A 25,102-nucleotide genomic window follows, 5' to 3' on the forward strand; every position below is an offset into this window, starting at 1 on the left:
GTATCTGTTCTGTGCTACTCTCAGTACAACTGACTATTCTGTCCATTTCTGAAAAGCAAAGTGTATTGTGATGACTGAATGTTTTTTTTTCTTTCTGGAAGCCTTACTGGGCACACATATATTTGGAAAGCAAACAGAAGGCTTTTACAGAAATCTACAGCAACATACCAAAAATCCCACCGCTTCAGGTGAGCCACCTGACTGAGGCAGCTAAAGTTAATGGCAGTTTTTGTAACACCACCAAATATTGGATCAGAACCTAAGTGTGCTGAAGATCATGCTTGGCTATATTTACTCTGCTCCAATACAATCAGATGCATATGACTCTAAGCAAATTCTCAGATCTTAGTGTGGAGCAAGGAATTGGACTTGATGATCGCTGTGTCCACTCTGACTCAAGATATTCTATGACGATGTGGTAATGCAATGGTATATAACATTCTAATTCATCAAACTGATTACAAATGGGAAACTTAAAATGCTTTTAATAATTGTTAACTAATCTGTCAATGTCTACTAGATAATTCCTGCTTCCATTCAGGTGTTTGTGCAATATAAAAATGAATGTAAAAAGTCTTTTTGTATAGTAGTAATGCAGACACTTTGCCATGACAAATGTAAAATAAAGTGTATCTCAGCTTCGGAAATCTTCACAGGCAACCAGCCTATCTTCAGCAAGATTAAAAAATGACCAAAATTATTAAAAATAACAACCCTTTGTGTCAAAATTCTTCACACACTGAACTAAGGAGGATTATATTTAAATCCATATATAACTAATTATTGTAAATATATATAATTTGTGTTGAAGGAGAAAAGAACGTTTCAAATTACTAATTTTGAAGGAAATAACAACCACTACAGTACAACCTTTGTTTAAAACCTGTGCAACTACCCATGCCTTTCATTTTTCCAGAAAGAAAGTAAAATATCAATATTTGGCAGATATTTTACAATGAGGAATTTATTTCCAAAATTATTTTTAGGCAAACTGGGATGCTGAACATAATACAATCAGGAGACTGTATTAAGAAAACATAGACAGGATATTAAATACAATTACTTTATCATAATAACTCTGTAGCAACACAAGGAAACAGCATTACTTGGATCATTGTTTTGGTATGATAAGGTAAATCAACCAATATGATAAGATTCCCATTAATGTATGAGTAAAGAATCAACTGCTTAGTAAGCATTTAACTGTATTTTAAGAATAGAATTGCCTTCAATTAATTATGGCATACATTACAAAGGAACAGTTTAACTACGAGTCAAAAGAACCAAAAGTTTCACAGGATGTACAGTTTAAAAAAATATTTTGAGAACTTACATCTGCTTACTATGACAAACAGCACAGAACTTCAGAACACATTTTTGGTGTCGCTGTAGACAACAAACCATCCAGGTACACAAATACAGAACTCCCAGTATTCTCCATTAGATTTAAAACTTCATTTATTATTCATTCATATATTATTATTAATATTCATTTAAAAGAAACAGCACACAAATATTCATTTGTCATGTAATTCAATACATTAAATCTTACTGCATTAGCCCAAAGTTCATCTGATTTGCATAATCAGGTTATAAATTAGCTTTTAGTTTGTTGGATTCTATTACTTTATCAGAATAAAGTTTTGCAATCTCTTCCTGAGTAAATCCATATTCTAGAAGTACCTCTTCTGTGTGCTCGCCTATAAAAGGATCTCTTTCAAATGATGGAACAGCAGGGGTCCTTGAAAGAAGAGGAGCAGGTCTAGGACTTATCTCTTCCTGATCATTTTTGATAAAAGAACTCCTTTGTTTGTTATGCTGATGTAAGGGAGCATCATCAAAGGATAGAACGGGGGTCACACAGGCATCAGATCCATCAAATATACTGCACCATTCACTTTGTGTCTTCTGTGCAAAGATGGATGCAAACTTTTTCTTCATTTCAGGCCAATCAGAGAAACTCAACTGATTGGGAAGTTTACTTGAATCCAGCCCAAGACCTGAAAGGAGAAAAGCAGAACAACTTAGCTTAGATAAAATAAAGTGCTGCCCCTACGTAAGTACGTCTATCAATATCCTATTATTTTGCAGACAGTCCAATGCAGCATGTCATACTAACTGAAAAAAATATCACTAGGATACTGATGACATAGGTGAGGGAGCAGAAAAATAAAATGTTACATGATTTCCAATTAGAGCAAACAGTATTTAACTAAGTTCATCCTTTTTATAGACACTTCGGAGGTAACACTTCGTCCTGAAAACATTTTCTGGAATAGATACTGTGCTATCTACTAGGAAGCACAAAACTCTGCTGACTGGGTTGAGGGATGCAGCAACGTACTCATGACTCAGAAGCTGTTAAGAGTCCAAAATCATTGAGTATTTCCATGCTAGAGTTGAGAAGACAGTGAGGATGGATATGGTCAGGCTCAATGCGAACGATATAGCTTGGCTGTGGGTGGATACAGGCTAACTGATCCGCTTCTCAGACCCACTCAGTCCAAATGGGCTCCAGCAGCATCCACTGCTTTCACCTCTCCAGCACTTCCTAGGCTCAGATTCTTCTGCTTTTGCTCTTAAACTTACACCCCCTAACTGCTTAAGAACCCAGCTTACCAGGTCAGCCACACGGGCTACCTAGGTATACAATACACACAGCCCTTCTGAGACACAACAGTTTGGTATGTAGGCTTTGTACTGAAAAATTTCTGAACTAAGGGGTCCTAAGCCCTTCTCCCAACTAGGCATCACTTTCTTTCTCAGTGTGGAGGTTCAGATCTCTCTTTTGCAGCAATTTCCCATCTCTATTTCTGTTCTCACGTATTCTGCTCTTTGTACTCCATACTCCTACTTGAAGGAGATGGAAGAATTGCTAACATTTCTTCTTAATGAGAAGCAAAAAAGAAATAAGAAACAAGAAACATAATTAACCTGTATTTCCAGTCTACATCAAACAGAATTCAGAACTGGTACATAGAAGGTTACTCAAAATGATCACATGCTGAAATTTAACAGCTTCAATGAAGCAGACAAAATGCAGAAATCGCATACAGGACAGAAGTTAATCTCAGAAATTAAGAAAGGCTTGAGAACAATTATATCATCATGCTTTAAAACAAACAAAAAACTGCTCTATGCAAAAGGCAGAGAAAATGTGGAGCTCTGCAAAATTTTGGTTTCAAGCCATCCTTTCATCTTTTGATACAGCTACTATCAGAACAATGATCTGATGTGCAACTGTTAACAAGCTTATGTAACAGATGCTGTTTGCCTGTAGCATCTACACAGAACTCCCATCTTCAGCTGCAGATAGGAAAAAAAAAAAAGAAAACAGCAACATTTCTGTATCTTGCACTATTTCTACATCTTTGTTATCACTGAAAGGAGTGGAAATGCAGCTAAGAGGAACATAAAAGAGAAGAAAAGAAAACACCTTCTTTCTCATTCCTCAGAATCTCCACCACATGCATTTCGTGGGCCTCTCGGTTGCCTCCAAATTACAAAGCTAATATGAAATGGTGCTGCTCGCAAGATTCTTAAACAGTAATTTTAAAATGAACACATGCTTCTAAATCTTACTTTGATACTGCAAAATATAGCACAGAAAATTGCTAATGTCCAGATGCAGAAATATAGTAGTTCACATTTAGAAGAAAATCAAGACAGCCAAAGGCAGAATAATAATGTTCCCATCAAATTACAGATTCCCAAGAATACTCCATTATCTACTATTACATGATAAGCCTTTGTCCTTATCAAGTCACAAGGTCACATGCACCTTAGATCACTAATATTATTCCTAGCCATTCATATCATAATGGGATAGCTACTCACATAAAAGGATTAAGTACTCACAGTGGTTAAGTATCCATAATTAAATTGAACCTAATGATCCTTACAAAACGGAGTTTATCATTTAACTGAGAATGAACAGTGTGAGACGGTTTACTTAAGAACTAGGAGGTGATTTAAGTTTACCTTCCACAACAGGTGGAAATCTAAGTAACAGTATACTATCTGAGACTCCGTCCCAGTGCCTAAAATTAGGTCAACTGGGAACATTGTCTGGTTAGCATCAATATGCTGACTGATTTTGCTTTTCATTCTACCATTCCATCCAATACGAATAAAGATCTACCGTTATCCCATTACACAATTACGTCTGGAGACTGTGCCAGATGGAAAGTTGGCTGAATCTAACCACACATCCTCTAGTAAAACAGAACAATATGCAGAACCTAGAATTTAATATTACACGCTCATTTTCCAAGGGCCACTGAAGACCTCAACTTTAAATAGTATGAACTGACAACACTTAAGCACCAAAGCCTCTCATTTTCCAGCTTGTGCTAACCATTCGTGGTGCAGATGAAGAGAATTGCAGCAGGAACAACTGAGTCAACAAGGAAACAATTACACAGCACAGAATTGTTTGGGATGCCGCGAAATGACACATTTCACCCAAAATAATCAAAAGCAAAATATCCTTTACACAGAGTATCTGGTAGAGCAATCAAGACTGGCTTCCAAGCTTTTCTTGTTTGATTTTCATCTAAAGATTTTTGTTTAAAAAGCCAAATAACCTACCTGGTACAGCTTTGACATAATGGTTTTTGAAAAAAAAAAAAAGAAGAATTAGGCCTCCTTGCAATGCTTTCTCATAATTGCCACAGCTTTATTGAATCATTATCTGCACACTATTTACTGAAGCAACAAATTGGAAACACAATTTCTGCAGAAATTTTAAAATAAACTCATACAAAGCAAACTCAAGACCTCAAATTATGTGGGAAAATTGTCCAAAGTGTAATGAGGAAACCATTAGGACCACTAGCTCCAATTTAATTGTGAACTATAAGGTTCATGCACTCAGTGCGTTTCTTAATAACGATGTTGCATTGAATTCAGAACATTTATAGATTTTTGAAACAGTGTATGGTATGTCACCATCACTAAATGGAGAGCTCTGGAGAAATCCTTCAAAAAGATTTAACTATGTTTTCAAGTGCTTTCTAAATTTTTTTCCATCCTTTTAAACAGAAGTTGCTCATGTCATAAAACATTTATTAAACACATTTTCATACTTCTTGTGACTGTTTCTGCTTTTCCTATCAATGTAAATTTACACAAAGTTCACTTTATACAGTGAAGTTCATAGAATAATAGAACCATGGAATGGCTTGGGTTGGAAGGGACCCCAAGGATCAAGTTCTAGCTCCACTGCCACAGGCAGGGCAAAGTTCATGCTTCTTACCTGATATATGAACCTCATGTTCTACATGCCTCTCTTAGCTTGGCCTCTGCAAAACTAAGCTCATACTGCTAAACATCAAAGAAACTTGCAGTTTATAGGTCAGCGGGAAGACATTCTGACTCTTTTTATCTAAATACTGAGACTTCATATAAATAGCACATGTACGTTACACCAGGTTCCTTGTAAAATGCAAAGATATTTTCGTTATTCATTGGCTAACTTTTGTAATAATAATATCAGCAAAAAGATTAAGCATGCTTGTGAACAGGAAAAGGTCTGCAGTGAAGTCAGAATTCAACTCATGATACTGAAGGTATTACACCAATTATTTACCATATCTATTTCATACAGCTTCAGTCTCTCTTATAACCAATTTATTTTTACATTTTAAAAATCTGTGATAAAAAATTTAATTTTCCCTGCTGAACACAATCCACAAAAGCCAACATTTTTCTCAAACCAAGATGTATTTTCTTTGACTTACTAAGTTTCCCCCTGAAGATCCTTAAGAAAGAACTTTCCTCGCTATTTCATTAACTGCACTCAATTCCAGTACTGGGTTCTTAATTCTTAAGGAAAACACTGAAGTGAAGCAAAAGCCAACAGAATTCTCAGGGCAGTGACAACTCCTTCAGAAACCATGTTCTCCCCTCACTTTTGCAATCCTTAAATCTCCAACTATTACTTTCACAAAACCTCTATTCTTGTGTTCTCATTAGAAAAGAATGGTAAAAGTAACTTATTCTGTGAGTATGGACAGAGAGACATAAAGAGGCTTTAGATTTTATCTGGAACAGCACCAGCAGAACTGACCAGAATTACAGAGGGAAAAAATTAAGTATGAAATAAAATTATGGAAACTGGAACATACTATTTTAAAGCTACCTCAAAGCAGAAAGTTAATACCTTGAACAGACAACTCAGCCTAAGTCAAAGCTCCTTGGGTTGTGAAAGAGGAATACAGTTCTCACAAGCTGCTTCTCATTCCGTCACATTCAAAAGCTTAAATTCCGAACGGAGTTGCTGTAACAGATATCTCAAAAAGGAAGAAAATTCCCAAAGCCATAAGACAAACCATCTGTTCTAATTCAGTACATTACTGCCTCAGAAAGCTTGCGAGCAGAGCTACTGAAGGGGGTAATTATTCCTATGTGAAAGCATAAAAAAAATCATAATATGCTCACAAATACAATGAGGAAAGACAACTTATTTTAAAAACAGTGTAGTGAAAAAATATTAGTTCAGTCTCACTTTTACAGAAAACAGAAAGAAAACTAGTGACAAGAAATGAGAAAAAACGGATAGGCAAAAAGCAGTCCTTAAAAGACTGCAGTCTGTAACATTGATTTTTTTAAAGAAGCTGACTGAAACACACACAACTGTGATTATACATCTCAGCCTGAGAACATAGATACTTAGGACAAAGGGCAATGGGTGCAAGCTGGAACACAGGTGATTCCATATTAATATGAGAAAAAAACACCTTCACAGTAATGGTAACAGATCACCAGAACAGGTTGTCCAGGGAGGTTGTGGGGTTTCCTTCTCTGGAGACACTCAGAACCCACCTGGACACATTCCTGTGTAATCTGACTTAGGTGTTCCTGCTCCAGCAGGGAGATTGGACTACGTGATCTTTTGAGGTCCATTCTAATCCCTGACATTCTGTGATTCTGTAACTTACATCTAAGTACACATCTTTTATAGTACACAGTATTTTATAGCTGAAATAACTTCTGAAACTTCAGCCATTAAAATTAAGTAAACACACATTTTAAGCAAATGGAATTTATTTTCAAGCATGAAAATAAAGCACAGACAGATGAATTTATAGTTACTGCTCCAAATTTACGCTACAAATTTCTGAAAAATCACAAAGGGGAAAATAGATTTCAGCAGTTTTCTCAATAAATAGATATCTAGTTAACACAGAAATTAGACAGTGATCATGATACACTGTGTGAACACCAGATTCATCTATCACAACGACTTTTGCAGAACACGTGACTGGCTTCCTGACAGAAAAGTCTAAGACTTCATCCTGGACAAAAATCAGCACATGATGCTGGGGTGCTCAGCAAAGGTTCACTGAGAAAAAGTGACAGACCAACACTCGACTCCACTACAGAATCTACTTCCTTTAATAACAACTATGGGTTCTATTCCATGCCTGCGACTTACCCTCCTGAGAAGAATAAAACACTGTAGCCATGAGTACTGCAGATCTATTCCTTTTTTCTTTCCCTTGTATTTAATATGGGCCTAGACTCTAAAGACATGTACTGGAATTCCGATTCGTAACTTCCAAAATAGGAGGTTAAATTTTACTTCAATATAGCTTTACACTTATTTTTCATCTCAAATTGTTTCTTGCACATGAAGAAAGATTGCAGAGGTTGGATGAAAATAGCATTTCCAAGAACTGCAGCATGAAATAAACAACAATCTCTTTCAAGAAAGAGTAGCACACAAATTGAACTTAAAAGACATGCACGGTATTCTCAGGTCAACTAGAAACAGGTGTACAACTATCTTCAGGCAGGAACATGGATCTTCCAAACCTGGCATCTGGGTGCACCACACAGTGCTAAGCGAATCAGTGAGTTACTTCAGAAGCCTGCCATTTGCATTTCACATATCAACATGCAACAATTCTGATAAACAGCCCTTAGCTATTTAGGGATCTCACTCATCACAGGCATGTCTCATCTTACAACCTTCATGTCATCTTGTCTTAACTGCACTCTTGATTTTCAAAAACTCCTAAAAAACTGACTATGCTCTTGTTAGCACAGACTGGGGCAGAGCTGGCAGTAACTGCCTATGAGAAAGTGCCAACTCTACAACTGACAGAATCATCAGTGAAGAGTCACTGAATAAGGCACTGTCATCCTCACTCAGCAAAGATTTACCATGTTTAAGTCATCTGTACAAAAAAGCTGTACACGTAACACTGTCTGAAAATATCCACATTAGCTATATCGTATGCTGGTACTCCTTCTCATTAAACAAAATTAAAATTAGATTGACAACTTTCGAAGTATTTCATACTCAGAACACTAGAAACAGAAAACATACATCAAATTATTTTGGGAAGTAAGATTTAATTTAATTAATGCCATAAATTTCTGAAATTAAAACATTACTGTATGTTTTAAGCTCATGCAATAATGATTCTGCATAGAATTACAGAATATCCTGAGTTGGAAGGGACCGTGTGGATCACTGAGTCCAACTCCTGGCTCCACACAGCACCACCTGAATCCAAACCCAGTGTCAGAGCACTCTGCAAAAGCTCTGTGAGCTGCAGCAGCTCAGTGCCGTGCCCGCTGCCCTGGGCAGGCTGTTCCATGCCCACCGCCCTCTGGTGCAGAGCCTTTCCCCACCCCCGGCCCTCCCCTGGCGCAGCTCCATGCCGTTCCCTCGGCCCTGTCGCTGTCACACAGAGCAGAGCTCAGCGCTGCCCTCCGCTCCATAAGGAGCTGCTGTCGCCATCAGGCCTCCCCTCGGCTTACCCAGAGCCCTCAGCTCTCACATCTTGCCCTCCAGAGCCTCACCATCTTCATAACACTCCCCTAGACACTTTCTAATTGTTTTATATAGGTTTTATATCATGATTCATCCTAATTTATCAAACATGAATTTTATAATCCTATTTCAAAACTCTTCAGTCAAATACAGAAATCACATCCACAGCTGGACACACACACACAAAAAAAGAACACTCAAATTCTGCAACAGAAATTAATTCATAAAATTTTGTTTTTTATAAAATTTTCCCAGTTTACTTTAATTATTTTCAATAAGCATTTACTTCTAAAATAAGTTCAATCCTCTTTAAAAATTTTATAGCAGAAATAATGGAAACTTCTTGCAACCTTATTTGCAGTGTCAAAGAATTAAGTCTTCTTTTAAAGCATATTCACTTTCCATTGAAGAAAATGGTTCCAAAAAATAGTTCATTAGTGCTTAAACCAAGCCACATCATGGACGATCAATGCTGTAAACCCAGAAGAAAATTTCTCACTTAAGTGTAGTATCTGAGGGTAACACACAAGGATGAAATACAAACAAATCAATTCTGAGAGCAGGAAAATCTTCTGCTACCACACTATCCATTTGGTTTCAAGAAGTGTTTGGCTTTTACAAAGAAATCAACAGGACTAACTTCATGTCATTCAATAATGCATTGCTGATGAGAAAAAACTGTTCCAGGCTACTCACCCTTTATTAACTGGTCATAGAATTGAGGCTCAATTGCACCAACAGCCATGAACTTTCCGTCAGAGGTCTTGTAGGTTTCATAAAATGGTGCACCACTGTCTAGTAGGTTCTCACCTCGCGGTCTATTCCAGAGTCCCAAATTTTGTGATTTCCACAGAAAAGAACTTATGTATGCTATTCCTTCTACCTTAAAGATGCACAGAAAAACAAAACAACAGCTTCAGTAAATCTTTAGCAATTTTATATCCACTAAGAGAGAACAATAAGTAATTTTCGTTGAAAGAATAAACTTCTTGCCTCTGTAGAACACTGCATACCATCAAGCGTTCTACCTCTAGAAATCAAGATACCTATACCAGTAAGCATCAATCCTTTAAGTATCAGTTTTTCTGTATTTTTATCTTCATGCATATATATTTATGCATATAAAACCATACAAAATATATAAAAACATACAATTCTGAACACTGTATTTTCTTGAATGTACTGACTATACTGCTATTTTTACAACTAAAAGGAAATTGAAGGTTAAAATTTTACTACAACATGTAAACCGAAAAGCTCATCTGGATCCCTAAGTTAAAAAATACATTCTCCCACTCTTGTCACCGAGAAGTACAGCCACATACCAGGGTAACCTTTGAATAGGCAAGTGTCTCATGAATATAGCACTAAAAACATGGCTAATTCTGTTTCAGATTTCTCCTCAAAATTTTGGTTGTGCAAAGCACAACTAGTTGAAAATTCAAGTTGTTCGGCTTTTATGTAATTACTTGTTCCCGTCTTTCCAAGCAAACCATACTCTACAGTTTCGCTCACCAACAGGGTCTAATTTCTTCTGAGTGCACTAGAAAAATTGTAAGAGAAGATATGACAGTAATAGGACATGACCAGAAACATTCCAATGGAAAAGTGAAAAACCTGAGCTGTGTAATTATCTAGTCAACACTCATATCTCTGTAGTAATACTAGGAGCTTGAAAGGCAAAATAGCATTAATTTTGTTTTATTACAGGTTGGTAATTTTGTAAGATGTAATTTTATTTTTTTGTAAGATGTTCTCACCAGTATTCTATGTATATTTGTTACACATTATATATAATATGTAATATATATGTATGTAATGTATAATACATATCTAATATATGTATATAATAAACAATAAGCATGTAATAATGCATAATGTACATACATCTGTTATATGAGCATTATATGTGACTGTAAAGAGAAATGCTGTATAGTCTCAAAACATAGAAATGTCAACGGGATTGATACAAGATCCCTCAAGCTGTGTGCTAATAAGGATTGTGTAAACATCATGATTAAAATTAGATGACGTCCTATTTTCACAGTGTATGCATCACAATAAAAAGCTACTAATTTTTCATTTATATTAATTTCTACCATTTAAAACAAGAATTTAAAGTATGAAAATCTTTGAAATATGCAGTCATGAAGGCATTTCCATTTAATACGTACTGCTTGACCTCTTTCTCAATTTCCTGCCACTTAAATCTTGCACTGCTCATTTTAACAAAGAATTACACAAAAAACACTGCAAGTAAGGGCTAATTCCAGACTAAGCTCTAACTACAAGTTAGATTTTGATTCCAAAAATTTGTCAGAACTACTGACGATATCTATCCAATGTATTATCTGCCCTGGGGACACAAAAAATAGCACTACTATTTTGGTCTGATACATGGATTTCAAAATACCCCTACCTGGGTCACTGGGCAGCCAGCTTCTTCATTAAGTCGGCTGCACTTCAGACCAAAGTGTCTCGTATCCTCAACAAATCTACAAAGGCATGCTCAAATTACACCACATACATACATTAATGTGGTCACTTTCTTTTAAAACATGAAAAGGACAACATGGCAAGACTTCACTTTAGCCTAACCATACAGTGATTATCATAATCATTAGGCATTTCATTTAACGATATCCTAATGCTAAGAGCATTAACAGCTTCTGAAGGAGGGATGAGAATCCAGAGGCACAATTCCCCTGGATGACCTCTGTTAGTTCCATGAGTCCTCTGTTCCCTCGGCAGAATGAAACAGTTCAAACAAAACTGAGAATAAACCCACACCAATCTAACTTCTATCCTCGTGACTGAGGAGCTCTTCTAGGATGTGGGAGTTTTACTTTTGAACATCTCCAGGATGAGAGAGACCTGGGACTCCAGCCTTCTGTCAGACAGCTAAATGCTCTTGCCATGGGACTATTATGCAAGTGATCATTATCACCATCTTTTCCTGTGGCTGTCTTTCCACAGGCAGTGAGTCATGCTTGATCAGCTGCCTACCAACAGCTGTAGACTCTCTGTCTAAATTTCAAGTGAATCCAAAGTGTTGTCCTAACTCACAAGTGTGGGAGTGCAGAAGCATCACTGTGCCTATCATACTGATTCGTGGCATCCACCCTACATCCTACTCAGCATGTGGGAACTATCGTGCCCACTGTACTGAAACCTATGATCCTCATTGACTCTAGTAGAGTCAATGAGAAGAGACAATACATGAAGCTGTCCAGACCAGTTACTTAATTCGTCTGAGGTAAGCATCTGACATATGTTCCTACAACCAAAAAATATCCCACATTTCATTCCCAATGAGCCAGAGATCTTATAAGGACATTAGTGGACTTGCACTGACTAGACTCACATAATTTTTTTTAGTAACTTAAAATATTTTATTTTTTAGGATCTTATACAAATACTTTCACATTTTTAGTAACTTAAAGTTCCTCTCTTATCAGGAAAGGCAGAGCAACCTACATCTGTTCAGCTTTGAGAAAAGAGGAGATCTTATCAATGTTTATAAATATCTTAAATGTGGGAGTCAAAGGTACATGCGTAACCTCTTCTCAGCAGTCTGTGGGGACAGGACAAGGCTCCATCTGGAGTACTGCATCCAGGTCTGGAGCCCCCAGTACAAGAAAGACAAGGAGCTGTTGGAGAGGGTCCAGAGGAGAGCCACAAAAATGATCAGGGGACTGGAGCACCTCCCCTATGAAGACAGGCTGAGGGAGCTGGGCTTGTTCAGTCTGGAGAAAAGAGGCTGCGGGGTGACCTCATTGCAGCCTTTCAGTATCTAAAGGGAGCCTACAAACAGGAGGGGAATCAACTCTTTGAAAGGGTAGATAACAGCAGGACAAGGGGAAATGGTTTTAAGTTGAGGGAGGAAAGATTGAGGTTGGAAGTCAGAGGGAAGTTCTTTACAGAGAGAGTGGTGAGGTGCTGGAACAGGCTGCCCAGAGAGGCTGTGGATGCCCCGTCCCTGGAGGTGTTCAAGGCCAGGTTGGATGGGGCCCTGGGCAGCCTGGTGTAGTATTAAATGTGGAGGTTGGTGGCCCTGCATGTGGCCGGGGGGGTTGGAGATTCATGATCCTTGAGGTCTCTCCAGTCCTGGCCATGGGATTTTTTTTTTTATGGGATTCTGTGATTCTGTAACAGCTGAAAACTAGAGCATAGGAAATTCTGCAGCAATATGTGAAGGAACTTCTTCACAGTAGGGATGGCAGAGCACTGGAATTGGCTACCTAGGAGGGTTGTGGATTCTCCTTCTCTCGAGATACTCAATACCCACCTAGACGCCTACCTGTGCAGCCTGCTATAGGAAGCATGCTTTGCAAGGGGGTTGGATTCAATAATCTCTAAAGGTCCCTTCCAGCCCCTACAACTCTGTGTTTCTGTGAGTAGTGAAGATGAATTAATACTTCAAATAGTTGAGCTAAATTATCTCTTAAGGTCCCTTCCAATTGAACCATTCTATGGTTCAAACTACAAGAAGTGTTTTAAGTATTCGAAGACTTGCCATATGTTTTCAAAGATGCAAATCTTCTCAATTTTCCTTTGTAGGCCACGTTTTTTACACTTATAATAATTTCTGTTATGTTCATTAGATCTCCTTTAATGGGACCTTTTTTTTCTGAAGGACAATGTCCAGTGTCAGAAAAAGTATTTTTCTGAGGCTTTAGAAATACTGACCAGATTGGAAGAATCACTTAAGAAACCTTGCCGGCTCTATTTCCTGTTTATACATCCCAATACAGTGTGTATGTGTTTTACAACAATATTACATTGTTGACTCATGTTCAGCTTGTGACTACTATAAACCTCCAGGATGATACTTCAGACTATTGTTCTCATATCACATTTGTGCAACTAATTGTTTCTGTTTCAGAAAATTACAGAGCAAAGGTCTCAATGAATTTCAGCCAATTCTTTTCAGGTCATCTCTCTGATTTGTAAAGGTCAGTTTCAATTCTAATCCTGTCATCCAACATGCTTGCAGCTCTTCCCACATCCACATCCTCTGTGAATTTACTAAACCCAATCCTTTGCCCATCATTCACCTGAATGCAAAAAACACTTTAAAAATAATTAGAAAAAGAACAAGCCCACACACAAATTCAGAGAGGAGGAAAGTGAAAGAGAGAAGAGAGGAGAGGTGAGGAGGGGGGGAGACAGCACACTTGAAAGGTTTCAAGAATAAATGTGAACATATATTAATTCTGTATGTGTAAATGGGTGGCCCTGTACTGGGGTTGGAGCTTGATGATCCTCGAGCTCACTTCCAACCCAAGCCATCCTATGATTCTGTGATTAAAAATTCTGCAATATTAATTATTAAGCAACAAAAGAATTATCCTTTATTTTACAGCACATTAATGCAAAGCGTTTGAAATTAATTTCTTGGCAATGATCCATGGCTGCGTAATTTTTCTAGGGAACAGTGCTTCTCATAAGACATGATCCACCTCTAATTGACAAGCAGTTTTGTCTAGGACAAAACTAATGCAAATATTGTATTAGGATCATTATTTTTGCTGTAATGTATTGTTTATTGCATACCCTATTTCTAAATATCAAATTTATTCACCAAATGTACACAGCTAACAGTTTTTGAAGAAGTTAGACTGGCAGAAGAAAAATAGGGAAAGGCACTGGAGAAGAGCTTCAGTATGTCTGCCATGTTGAAAGGATGTCATGGTAACAGTGACCTGTGAAATCTGCCTACAGGTAGAAAAAATAGCTGTTTTATGAGGTTATTTACTTTCCCACTCCAAGTTCTCAATTTTAAAGTTAGCCAGTAGCTCCAACTTCCTCCTTTTAAGAGATTTAGAGTGGGGAAAAAATAAAAAAAAAAGTCCTGAAAAACAAATTCAACCACATTTCCACCCCTTTCCCAAGACAAGACTTACCATACTTGCATCAACAACCTGCCCTTTGCCAGATATGGTACGTTCATAAAGGGCTATAATAATGCCCAGTGCACATAACACACCTCCACCAGCAAAATCAGCTAGAAGATTTAAAGGTGCATATGGATTTTCACCTTTTCTACCCAGCTTTGACAGCACACCTGAAAGCAGAGTAAACAAAGCAAACATACGCATTAACACTGATGTTTGTAAGTCAAGTTTCATTCTTTTCAATTTATGCAGGCAAAATCAGGCCAAAGCAAACTTCTCTCAATGGCTTTCTGATTCACCTCCTGCCACATTTTAGCAAATAGTTACTCTGTCATTCACAAAGTAACAGCATACCTGAAATCACATCAATAAAGACGTATCTAAATATAAATTAATAAAGAAGTTAGAATTTCGTAGAAAAATCACTGATCATTTGGCTACATAAGTACATTTCACAGAAAATTAACTTCTGTACAATAGTTCCATATTAATACTTCTGCATGGATAGAACTCCCATTAAAAATTCAGTAGGGGTTACGAACATTCCTCAGAGCAACAACGGTGAATTTTCCTCGTTTGAAGTTTTTAAAGTAAAAATGCAGATTTACAATCTTCAGTGCACATAACCTACAAATTAACAGTACTAACGAAGGATTTCACGCTGACATCCTCAATTCTATCCTCTCACTTGAACCATCCTTGAAAAACAGGCTGTGTATCAGAGGAATGGATGAATGACATACAAAGGTAACCTCTGATTGCATGCAACAGACACTAGGAGCCTATGTTTATGCCAGAAACTATGCAGAAGATGAAAGAGGACAGAGTAAAGGGTAGCTAAATTTACCTCAGTCACAGCTCTGAATCTGTCAGCATTTTTCTGAACAGCCTTCTTACTGTCACTTCATTCTTAGCTTCCTTTGGGTAAATAAAACTATGCATATGGTCATGTCTGTCCTAAGCCTTTAACCTAAGCCTGAGACTCACAATATACATCGTCAAAATCTCCTGAAAACTGCGTGATTCTGAGGCACTATTTAGTTAGCTAATGCTCCAACTCACTTCCTGAGTACAGACAACACAGTGCACTGTACAAATAATTCTGCAAAGCTTGTAATGCAAATGTAAAGCCACATCACCAACTGAAATCTATTTTAACAATCTTAGGATTCTCATTCACCATCACATTAACATATTTATTCAAAGAAAACCAGAGTTCATCGGGAAATTACCCATAATGTAATATCTCATTTTTGAGGACAGATATCTTTAAAATACTTTGTCTTGTTTCCTTCAAGCTGGCAGAAACCAAGAATTTTTTGGCCCAATTTCTCTCCTCTCGCATACAGTTGGAGAAGCAGCAGAATCAGAAGTAATGAGAACAGCAGTAAATGAGGCCATGCCTGACAGCACTGAAGGTGCACTGATTGCTATCATCAGAGTTGGGTAATTTTGTTGTTTAATGCTGCATACCTGCAGAACTGTGATACTTGAAATCAGCATTCTGTCCACAACACAATACTGTAAGAAAACAGCACTACAGACAAAACCAGGTTATTTTAAAGTTCCTTTCTTCTCACTTGGTATCAATACAGACACTTAGAGAAGAAAAGCAAAACATGCTCACATAGCTTAGGCTGTTTAGTTTTCCTTTACTTTAAAGCAGATGCTCACAAATATACACAATATTATCCACAGAACTTTGGGGATTACAATCAGATTTTCTAGGAGAAAAGCTCCTAAAGAAAGAAAGACAAAAATGCGTAAAAACGTCCATCCTTTCTATAAAGAAAAAGTCTTATTCCAATAAATAGCACAAAGGAAGGAAAAAACTGTACAGTCTAAGGAGTCATGCTGGTCAAGCTTAACAGCTCACTGTTGCTGCCAAAAAGAACTGTCCAGTCCCAACAACATTTCATTCTTTCTCATACAAGCATTTTATGTCTGTCAGACCTCTTAATGAACTGCTTCATCTCAATTTCCTGCCAGAAAAACATCCTCTTTTTTCCTGGTTAGTTTTTGACTTGCTAAGGACCTGAGTGAGTTTCCACAGGGGTTAAGCAAGCATCAGAGCTGACTGGAGAAATGAGCAGGGAGCAGCAGAAGGAGAAAGAAACCCTCCTTTCATTGACAGGTATGCTTTAGACCAGGTCAGTGGTCTCATCAGACTGCATGTGAGGTTATCTGAGCTACGTGCAAAGAACTTCTCAGTGAATGCTTGAGTCTTGACTTAGGAGAAAAATAACATTTCATTCAACAGAAAATTTTACAGCCTACCTGATAAAGCCACGTAATTGATGTCGTGACCTGCAGACTTGGCATATTTTCCTGTCTGACCAAATCCAGTGAGTCTAGCATAGATGAGTCTGGGATTCTCATGCAGAAGGACCTCTGGACCAAGACCAAGTTTTTCCATGACACCTTAATGAGACAAAGCACAGAATCCTAATTCACATTTATGTTTAATCATATAGATGATTCAAGGTTTACTCATAAAACAACAGAAATGAACTGCCATTTCTGAAATAACACATTCTAAATCACTGTTCATATTAAAACATTAACAGTCAGAATGTGACAAATTACCAGCAAACTGCATACATTTTGAATGCAAGCCAATTAAGTGAAAATTAAGGTTTAGGGTCATTTCTTATTCTTCTGCTTTCTGTTTTGTTTTCCAAAAGCAGGCCAAGAGCTTGCTCTGCTCTATAGTAGAAAGCCACAAAAAGCAGGCATAACTTTAAAACAATTCACCCCAGGAAAGAGTTTACTCTTATAGTTTCCACATTTAAATGATATGAAATTGCTTCCATTTTTCACTGGAATATATCACAGAATCATAGAATGGCCTGGTTTAAAAAGGACCTCTAAGATCATCTAGTTTCAACCACCATGCTACGGGCAGGGTTGCCGACCACTAGACCAGGCTCATTCTCCTCATCATATTAGTCTCTCAGTACAACACTGTATCTTTTAACTCACGAATGCAAATGGACCATGCCACTATATATTCCACAATTTATTTGCAATAATTACACAAAAGAAAATGTGTTGTTTTCTAATGTAGAGAAAAAGGAATTTTTAGAAATCAATGAAATACAGGCTTGATCAGCATGGGTTTACAGTAATCAAGCCCAAATTTTTTATCTTGAATTCTAAAATAACAGATTTAAAAGAAGCAGATTCAAGTTGCAAATAAATACAGATCATTATTGGCTCAGTGCCTTCTGTTCAGACTATAAACCATTATCTGTACTGGGATTGCAGGCAGAGTCCGTTTGGAGAGGAGGGATTGACTCCCCATAGAATCACAGAATCATCAAGGTTGGAAAAGACCACCAAGATCATCCAGTCCAACCACACACGTACCACCAATATTTCCCACTAAACCACGTCCTTCAGTACAACATCTAGATGTTTCATGAACACCTTCAGGGACGGTGACTAACTACCGCTCTGGTCAGCCTCTTCCAGCATCTGACCACTCTCTGAGAAGAAATTCTTCCCACTATCCAACCCGAACCTGCCATGGCCCAACTTCTGGCCACTCCCTCTAGCCCTACTGCTTGTCATGTGGAAGAAGAGGCCAAACCTCACCTCACCATAACCTCCCTTCAGGTGGCTGTAGAGAGTGATAAAGTCTACCTCGAGTTTCTTTCAGACTAAACAATCCCAGTTCCCTCAGGCCCAGTTCCCTCTTAAGACTTGTGCTTCAGATTCTCACGAACTTCACTGCCCTCTTCTGGACACACTTCAAGGCCTCTACAACTGTCTTGTAGTGAGAAGCCCCAAACTGAACACAATACCTGAGGTGCAGCCTCACCAGAGCTGAGTACTGGGGGACATTCATCTCCCTGCTCCTGCTGGCTACACTATTTTTGATACAAGATAGGATGCCATTGACCTTTGTGGACAGTAGGGCACACTGCTGGCTCATGTTTATTTGAACATCAGTAAGCACCCCCAGGTCCATGTCCTCCACACTGTCATCCAGACACTCCGCTCCAAGCCTGTAGCAATCTCTGGTGTTTTTGTGGCCAAAGTGCAGGACCAGGCACTTGGTCTTATTGAATCATGTTGAAGAAAAAGAGATGGGTATTAGTTGTATGTGATTCCTGCCTCCAAGGAACTGATGTCCAACATGATGAGCAGACCATGTTCTTAGAGAAGTCTGCTGGGAGTCAAGATGTCACCAGGAAACTACCTAGCCTGGTACAGCTGTCAAGGCCATAACCCCATATGCTTTTCCATACAGGGAGAGATGAAGCAGCTATACATGGGTCAAGTGCTTCAGGGCCTTGAGACAACAGCTAAAGGAATTCAATGCATCGATCATCATCTCCTCTTTGCCTCCTGTGTTGGCTAAGGATATGGAAACAAATCAAAGGATCTGATCTTTAAATAGCTGGCTTTGTGGCCACTGCTGCTGAAGAGCTTTGGTTTTCTGGACAACAAAATGGCTTACTTGGCAATGAGTTTGTGGTCAAAAGATGGGCTACATAGGGATAGGGTCAGGAAAGCCAAGGCCTAGCTTGAACTGACCTTGTCAAGGGATGCCAAAAAGAGCAAGAAAGGCTTCTTCAGGTACCTCAGCCATAAAACGAAAGTCCACAAGGGTGTACTCCCCTAGTGAGTGACACCAGTAAGCTGGTAAAACAGCAACAAGGAGAAGGCTGAGGAAATTATTCGCTTCCATCTTCTCTGATAACTGCTTGCCACACAGCCCTCCAATGTTTGGCTAGGTAGTGGGAGATCAGGTAATACAGGGAATATCCTTCCCACTGTAAGCGAAGATCAGGTCTTTGAGCACCTGAGGAACTTGAATATCCACAAGTCTGTGGGTTCCAATGAGATGCATCCACAAGTCCTGAGGGGATGAGCTGATGTAGTCACCAAGCCACTCTCAGTGACATTTCAAAAGTCATGGCAATCAGGTGATGTCCCTGGTGACTGAACAAAAGGCAACGTCACACCCATTTTTAAAATGGGTAAAAAGGGTGACCCCAGGAACTGCCAACTTGTCAGTTTCACCTCTGTGTCAGGAAAGATCATGGAGGAGATCCTCCTGGAAGCTATGTTAAGGCACATGGAGGGCTGTGAGGTGACAGGGAAGAACCAGCATGGCTTCACCAAGGGCAAATCCCCTTTGACCAACCTTAGTGGCATTTTATGATGGTGTCACTGCATCAATGGTCAAGGAAAAAGCCACTGATATCATCTATTTGGACTTTAGTAAGCCTTTGAAAAGCTATCCCACAGCATCCTTCTCTCCAAATTGGAGAGAGATGGATTTGATGGGTGGACTGTTCGATGAATGAAGAACTGGCTGCAGGATTGAGTCTAGAGAGTGGTGGTCAATGGCTCCATCTGGATGGAGATCAGTGACAAGTGGGGTCCCCAGAAGTAAGTACTGGAATCTATACTCTTTAATATCTTCTTCAATGAAGAAAAAATGGACAGTGCAGTTGAGCGCACCCTCAGCAAGTCTGCTGATGACACCAAGCTGTGTGGTGCGGGCAACACACCAGAGGGACAGAATGCCATCCAGGTAGATCTAGACAGGCTTCAGCAGTGTGCTCGGGTGAAACTCATGAGGTTCAACAAATCTTGCACCTGGGTCAGGGCAATCTTCATTACCAATAAAAGCTGGGGGATGAAAGGAGCAGTCCTCCTAAAAAGACCTAGGGTAATGATGGATGGGAAACTGTGCCCTTGAAGCCCAGAAAGCCAATTGTATCCTGGGCTGCATCAAAAGAAGTTTGGCCAGCAGGGCAAGGGAGGTGATCCTGCCCGTCTACTCTGTGCTGGTGAGGCCTCACCTGAAGTACTGCACTGGGATGTGGAGTCCTCAGTACAGGGGAGACAAAGACCTGTTGGAGTGCATCCAGACGAGGGCCACAAGAACAATCCAAGGAATGGAACACCACTTCAGCAACTACAGGCTGAAAGAGCTGGGGCTGTTCAGCCTGGAGAAGAGAGGGCTCTGAGGTGAGCCTTTCAGTATCTGAAGAGAAGCTACAAGAAAGGGACAGACTCTTTTGCAGGGTCTGTGGTGATAGAACAATGGAAACGGCTTCAATCTTGAAGAGGGTAGATTGAGGGTTGGATATAAGCAGAAAATCTTTTATAGTGAGGGTGGTGAGGCTCTGGAACAGGTTGCCCAGAACAACCTGTGGCTGAAGCCCTGTCCCTGGAAACTTTCAAGAGAAACTGTATCACGCCCTGAGCAACCTAATTGAGCTGTGCATGTCCCTGTTCATTGCATGGGATTTGGATTAGATGACCCTTAAAGGTCCCTTCCATAAAATTCTGTGGAATTCTGTGAACTTCATCTTTATGGGCCTCAGCCCAGTGATGCAGCCTTTCCAGATCCCTCTGTAGCACCTTCCTTCCCCCAGGCAGATTGATACTTCCTCCAAGCTTGGTATCATCCACAAACTTACTGAGGGTCCACTCAATCTCCTCGTTCAGGTCATCAATAAACACATTAAACAGGACAGGTCCCAGTACTGACATAACTAATATGTCTGTTCCACTCCAGAGCCTATTATTGCAACTTGTTTCAAATTGTTCATAGAATTATCACATCTTCAAATTCCTTCAGGCCTACTTCTCTTGTATTACTGGGGACTGAAAATATTTAATTTACGGAGAAACAGGTGATATTTGGTACCACAGTTCTACTCACACCTACTCTGAAAAGCAAGGTCCATCTAATTACCAAGAGGAAATAAAAAAAAATTTCAGTCTTCCTAAAGACAAAAGTTTTTAGGATTCATAGCTTAAAATAGGAACCGTTGTCAAGAAGGTTCACAAGAGCTTCAGGACTGGCTTGTATAAAAACTTTCAGTAGAAAGAGTTACTGACAGAACCAAATATACTCCCTCCATAAATTCACTTATTTGACATGAAAGATACAGTATTGGCTCAGAATACACAAAGTCAAAAGCTACTTTCTGCTGAATCTCTTGCTATTGTATGAGCAAGATTTTCAGATACCAGTGAGGATGGGGTGTTTAACAACACTGAGCCACAAGATCACTGTCTGAAGGTCAAAGTACATGTATGCTTAAAGAAACTCTCCTTCCACTTAGATCCCTTCTCATCTCATTGGTTCACATTAAATTTATGCTGGATCACACATTTACCTTTTGTAGTTTTAGGCCATGAACCTTACTGTCTAGTTAAAGATTTGCCTGCATTTCCAGATAATCATAGAATCACAGAACCATTTGAGTTGAAAGAGATTCTTAAAGGTCACATAGCCTATCTCTCCTGCAATGAATGCGGACCTTTGCAGCTAGATCAGGGTGCTCAGAGATTGCTCCAGTCTCACCTTCAATGTCTCCAGCAATGGGGTGTCCACAGCCTGTTTGGGAAACTTGTTCCAGTGCCTCACCACCCTTACTGTGAAGAACTTCTTCTGTAAATCCCATCTAAATTTCCCTTCCTAGTTTGAAGCCATTTCCTCGTCCTATCACAATAGACCCTGCTGAAGTCTCTGTCCTTGTCTTTCTTACAGCCGTTATTTACATACTGTAAGGCTGCTACCAGGACACCTCAGAGCCGTCTCTCCCCCTGGATGAACAGCCCCATCTCCCTCATTCTGTCCTTGTAGGGAAGAAGTTCCATCCCTCGGAACTAGAAATCCTTGAAGTTAAAAACATGATTTATGAATGAATAAAGCATCTCACACACAACTGCTGCCTGCAGAGGAATCACAAGCTCCAGGACTACCTACTAAGGTAACCTCGCAAGTGTAAGCAGGGCCGACAGACTCCGCGGGACCGCAACCCACGCTCACACACGCCTTGTCAGACGTACGGCCGGTGCCCAGCACCACATGCTCAGCCTGCCCCAGGCAGTGTGGGGCACGGCCTGGCACAGCACGGTTTCTCCCTTTGGTGCAGCTGGTCGGATGGATTCCACAAATCCCCGTCTGTCCTACCCGGCCGAGGGAAATAAACTCCCAGAAGCTGTTTTCCCTTCCCATTCCCCCTACATCAAAAGGGCCACAAACTGAGGGATCCCCTTCAGCACCGCACGCGCCCTCTCCCTCTCGCGGAGCCGCCGCCGTGGAGCCGCCCCGAGCGCAGCTCTCCGCAGCGCAGCCCCAATTCCTAAACCGGGGCTCCGCCGCCGCCTCACCGTGGCGAAAGGGCTCGATCAGCACGTCCGCCCCGCCGCACAGCCGCCTCAGAGCCGCCGCGCCCGGGGGCCGCTTGAGGTCGAGCGCCAAGGAGCGCTTGCCGCGGCCCTGCACGTCGGTGGCCACGGCGGAGCGGGGTGCCCGGTCCACCCGCACCACGCGGGCCCCGAAGTCGGCGAGGATCATGCCGCACAGCGGCGCCGGCGCCAAACCCGCCAGCTCCAACACCCGCAGCCCGCTCAGCGCCATTGCGCGGCCGCTGCCTGCCGAGCGCCGAGACCATCGATCCTCGAGCGGCCGCAGCGGGCGCTGACGGGCCCCGGGGGGGAGCGGGGCGTGCCGCCCCTCGGGCCGTTTGGATCGGTCCCGTGTTCCGCCCTGGGTGCGGATGTCTGGCGAGCGGCGGGTTTCCTGCTCGCGCCGTTGGCTTTTGGTGAGGCTGAGGCTCTACGATGTGCTTTCCCTTCTGGATGAGGGTCAGGCGGACAGCGAGGAATGTGAAAATCAACAGTTTACAGAAGAACTGCGGGGTCGTGTTTTACAGGGCCCCGCTAGTCGCCTTTTCTTGCTTTGTGAAGCTGCTGCGGAGGGTTCACGAGGCCGCAAACACACACGTTCTTCAGCCTGCCCGTGGCATACTCCATTTTTTGTTTGTTTTTTGCCGTTTAGCTAGGCTTTCTGGTCATGCTACAGCTGTTGTAATCGCTGCAGGAGAGTCAGTTCTCACAACATAGACATCTTAACCACTTAGCAGATTGCCCTCAGCAGATCATAGAATCACAGAATAGTTTTAGTTGTAAGGGAGCCTTACATGCCATCTAGTCCAACTCCCCTGCAAAGAATGGGGACATCTGCATCTAGATCAGGGTGCTCAGACAACAGCTCCAGTCTCACCTTCAGTGTCTTCAGGGATAGAGCACCCCACCACCTCTCTGGGCAGCCTGTTCCAGTGCCTCACCACCCATATTTTAAAAAACTTCTCTATATCCAATATAAATCTCCCCTCTTAGTTTGAAGCCATCTCCCTTGGTCCTATCACAACAGACCCTACTGAAGAGTCTGTCCTCCTCTTTCTTGCAGCCCTTATTTAAGTACTGACAGGCTGCTCTCAGGTTTCCCCAGGGCCTTCTCTTCTCCAGGCTGAACAGCCCCACCTCTCACAGCCTATCCCCCAGGTAAAGTGGTCAAGACAGAGCTGGCACAACTGCTTATATCAAATATGTCACTGAGATTTTAAATAAATACAAATTTTAAAGATTTTAGGCCTCACAGCTCACCCATCTGGAGCCATCAGCTCGGCAGTGCCACAAAGGGAAGATCTTCACTGTGGGGGACATCTGCCTCATGAAGAGCATTGTGGAGCTTAAGCCAGAAATGTCTCCTGTTTTACCAGAGTCATAGAATGGCTTGGGTTGGAAGGAACCTTAACAATCATCTAGTTCCAAAACGCAGCTGTGGATAGCGACACCTCCCAGTTAACCATGTTGCTCAAAACCCCATTCAACCTGGCCTTGAACAACTCAAGGGACAGGACAACCCCAGCTTTTCTGGTCAACCTATGCCAGTGTCTATCACCCTCACAATGAATTTTATTTTATTTTTTAATGTCTAATCTAGATCTACTCTCTTCTGATTTAGAGGTGTTACTCTTTGTACTCTTTGCCTGACAAAGTGTCCATCTATAGATTTCTTGTAGGCTCTTTCTAGGTTCTGGAATGAAGTCTTCCTCATGATTTCACCACTTCCCCTTCACACAGCACAGGTAGTTCTGTTTAGTTTAATAAAGCCTGTATTCATATACTCTGTATTCATTGCTCTTTTAATGCTGCCTGCCTGAAAAGTAGCCACATTTGACTGGAGGCCACAGTCATTTTTTTTCTGTTTAGTCTGGTGGTAAGAATGGACATCCATCTGGGAAAAGCAGTGGAGCAGGCATCGAAGTAACAGGGCTTTTCAAATATATGTCCCACTCCCAGTCTGTCAAGTTAGCAGAACAAAGAGGCCCTTAAAGACAACTGTTTTGTTTTTGTTTTTTTTTTCATTTATTCCTAAGTTACTTGGACTACAAAACTGAGTATGGGCTGCAAATGTGAATGCTGAATTTTTTTTAACTCTGTGCTAGCCAACAGAAAAGAACTATGTCCAGAATATTCAAGTTTTCAAGTAGGTACCTGGTCTCTAATGGAAGCACAGATTGTATCCATTGTATTCAGTGGATACTGAATGCTGCCATTTTCAAGAAGTATAAAAATATATGCATTTTCATTCAAG

General features: G+C 40.4%; 1 protein-coding gene across 1 annotated transcript; it reads right to left on the reverse strand.

Annotated features, from left to right (window-relative positions):
- Positions 1-946: 946 nt before the first annotated feature.
- On the reverse strand, positions 947-23,165 carry AMACR (alpha-methylacyl-CoA racemase). Its single transcript, XM_048931994.1, has 5 exons — positions 22,831-23,165; positions 16,960-17,103; positions 14,692-14,852; positions 9,482-9,668; positions 947-2,000 (listed from the first exon to the last, which is right to left on the reverse strand). The coding sequence occupies exons 1-5, from the start codon at positions 23,078-23,080 to the stop codon at positions 1,591-1,593; spliced, it is 1,152 nt and encodes a 383-aa protein (XP_048787951.1). The 5' UTR covers positions 23,081-23,165; the 3' UTR covers positions 947-1,590.
- Between the last annotated feature and the right edge of the window lie 1,937 nt (positions 23,166-25,102).

The sequence above is a fragment of the Lagopus muta genome, chromosome Z, assembly GCF_023343835.1.
Source record: "Lagopus muta isolate bLagMut1 chromosome Z, bLagMut1 primary, whole genome shotgun sequence".
Taxonomy (NCBI): domain Eukaryota; kingdom Metazoa; phylum Chordata; class Aves; order Galliformes; family Phasianidae; genus Lagopus; species Lagopus muta.

Excerpts from the sequence above, each read along its gene's own strand:
- AMACR (XM_048931994.1), bottom strand. The coding sequence starts at position 23,080 with ATGGCGCTGAGCGGGCTGCGGGTGTTGGAGCTGGCGGGTTTGGCGCCG. Across the intron at positions 17,104-22,830 it reads GATCGAGCCCTTTCGCCACG|GTGTCATGGAAAAACTTGGT; the intron begins GTGAGGCGGCGG and ends TGTCTCATTAAG. Across the intron at positions 9,669-14,691 it reads AGGTTGTTGATGCAAGTATG|GTAGAAGGAATAGCATACAT; the intron begins GTAAGTCTTGTC and ends TGCATCTTTAAG.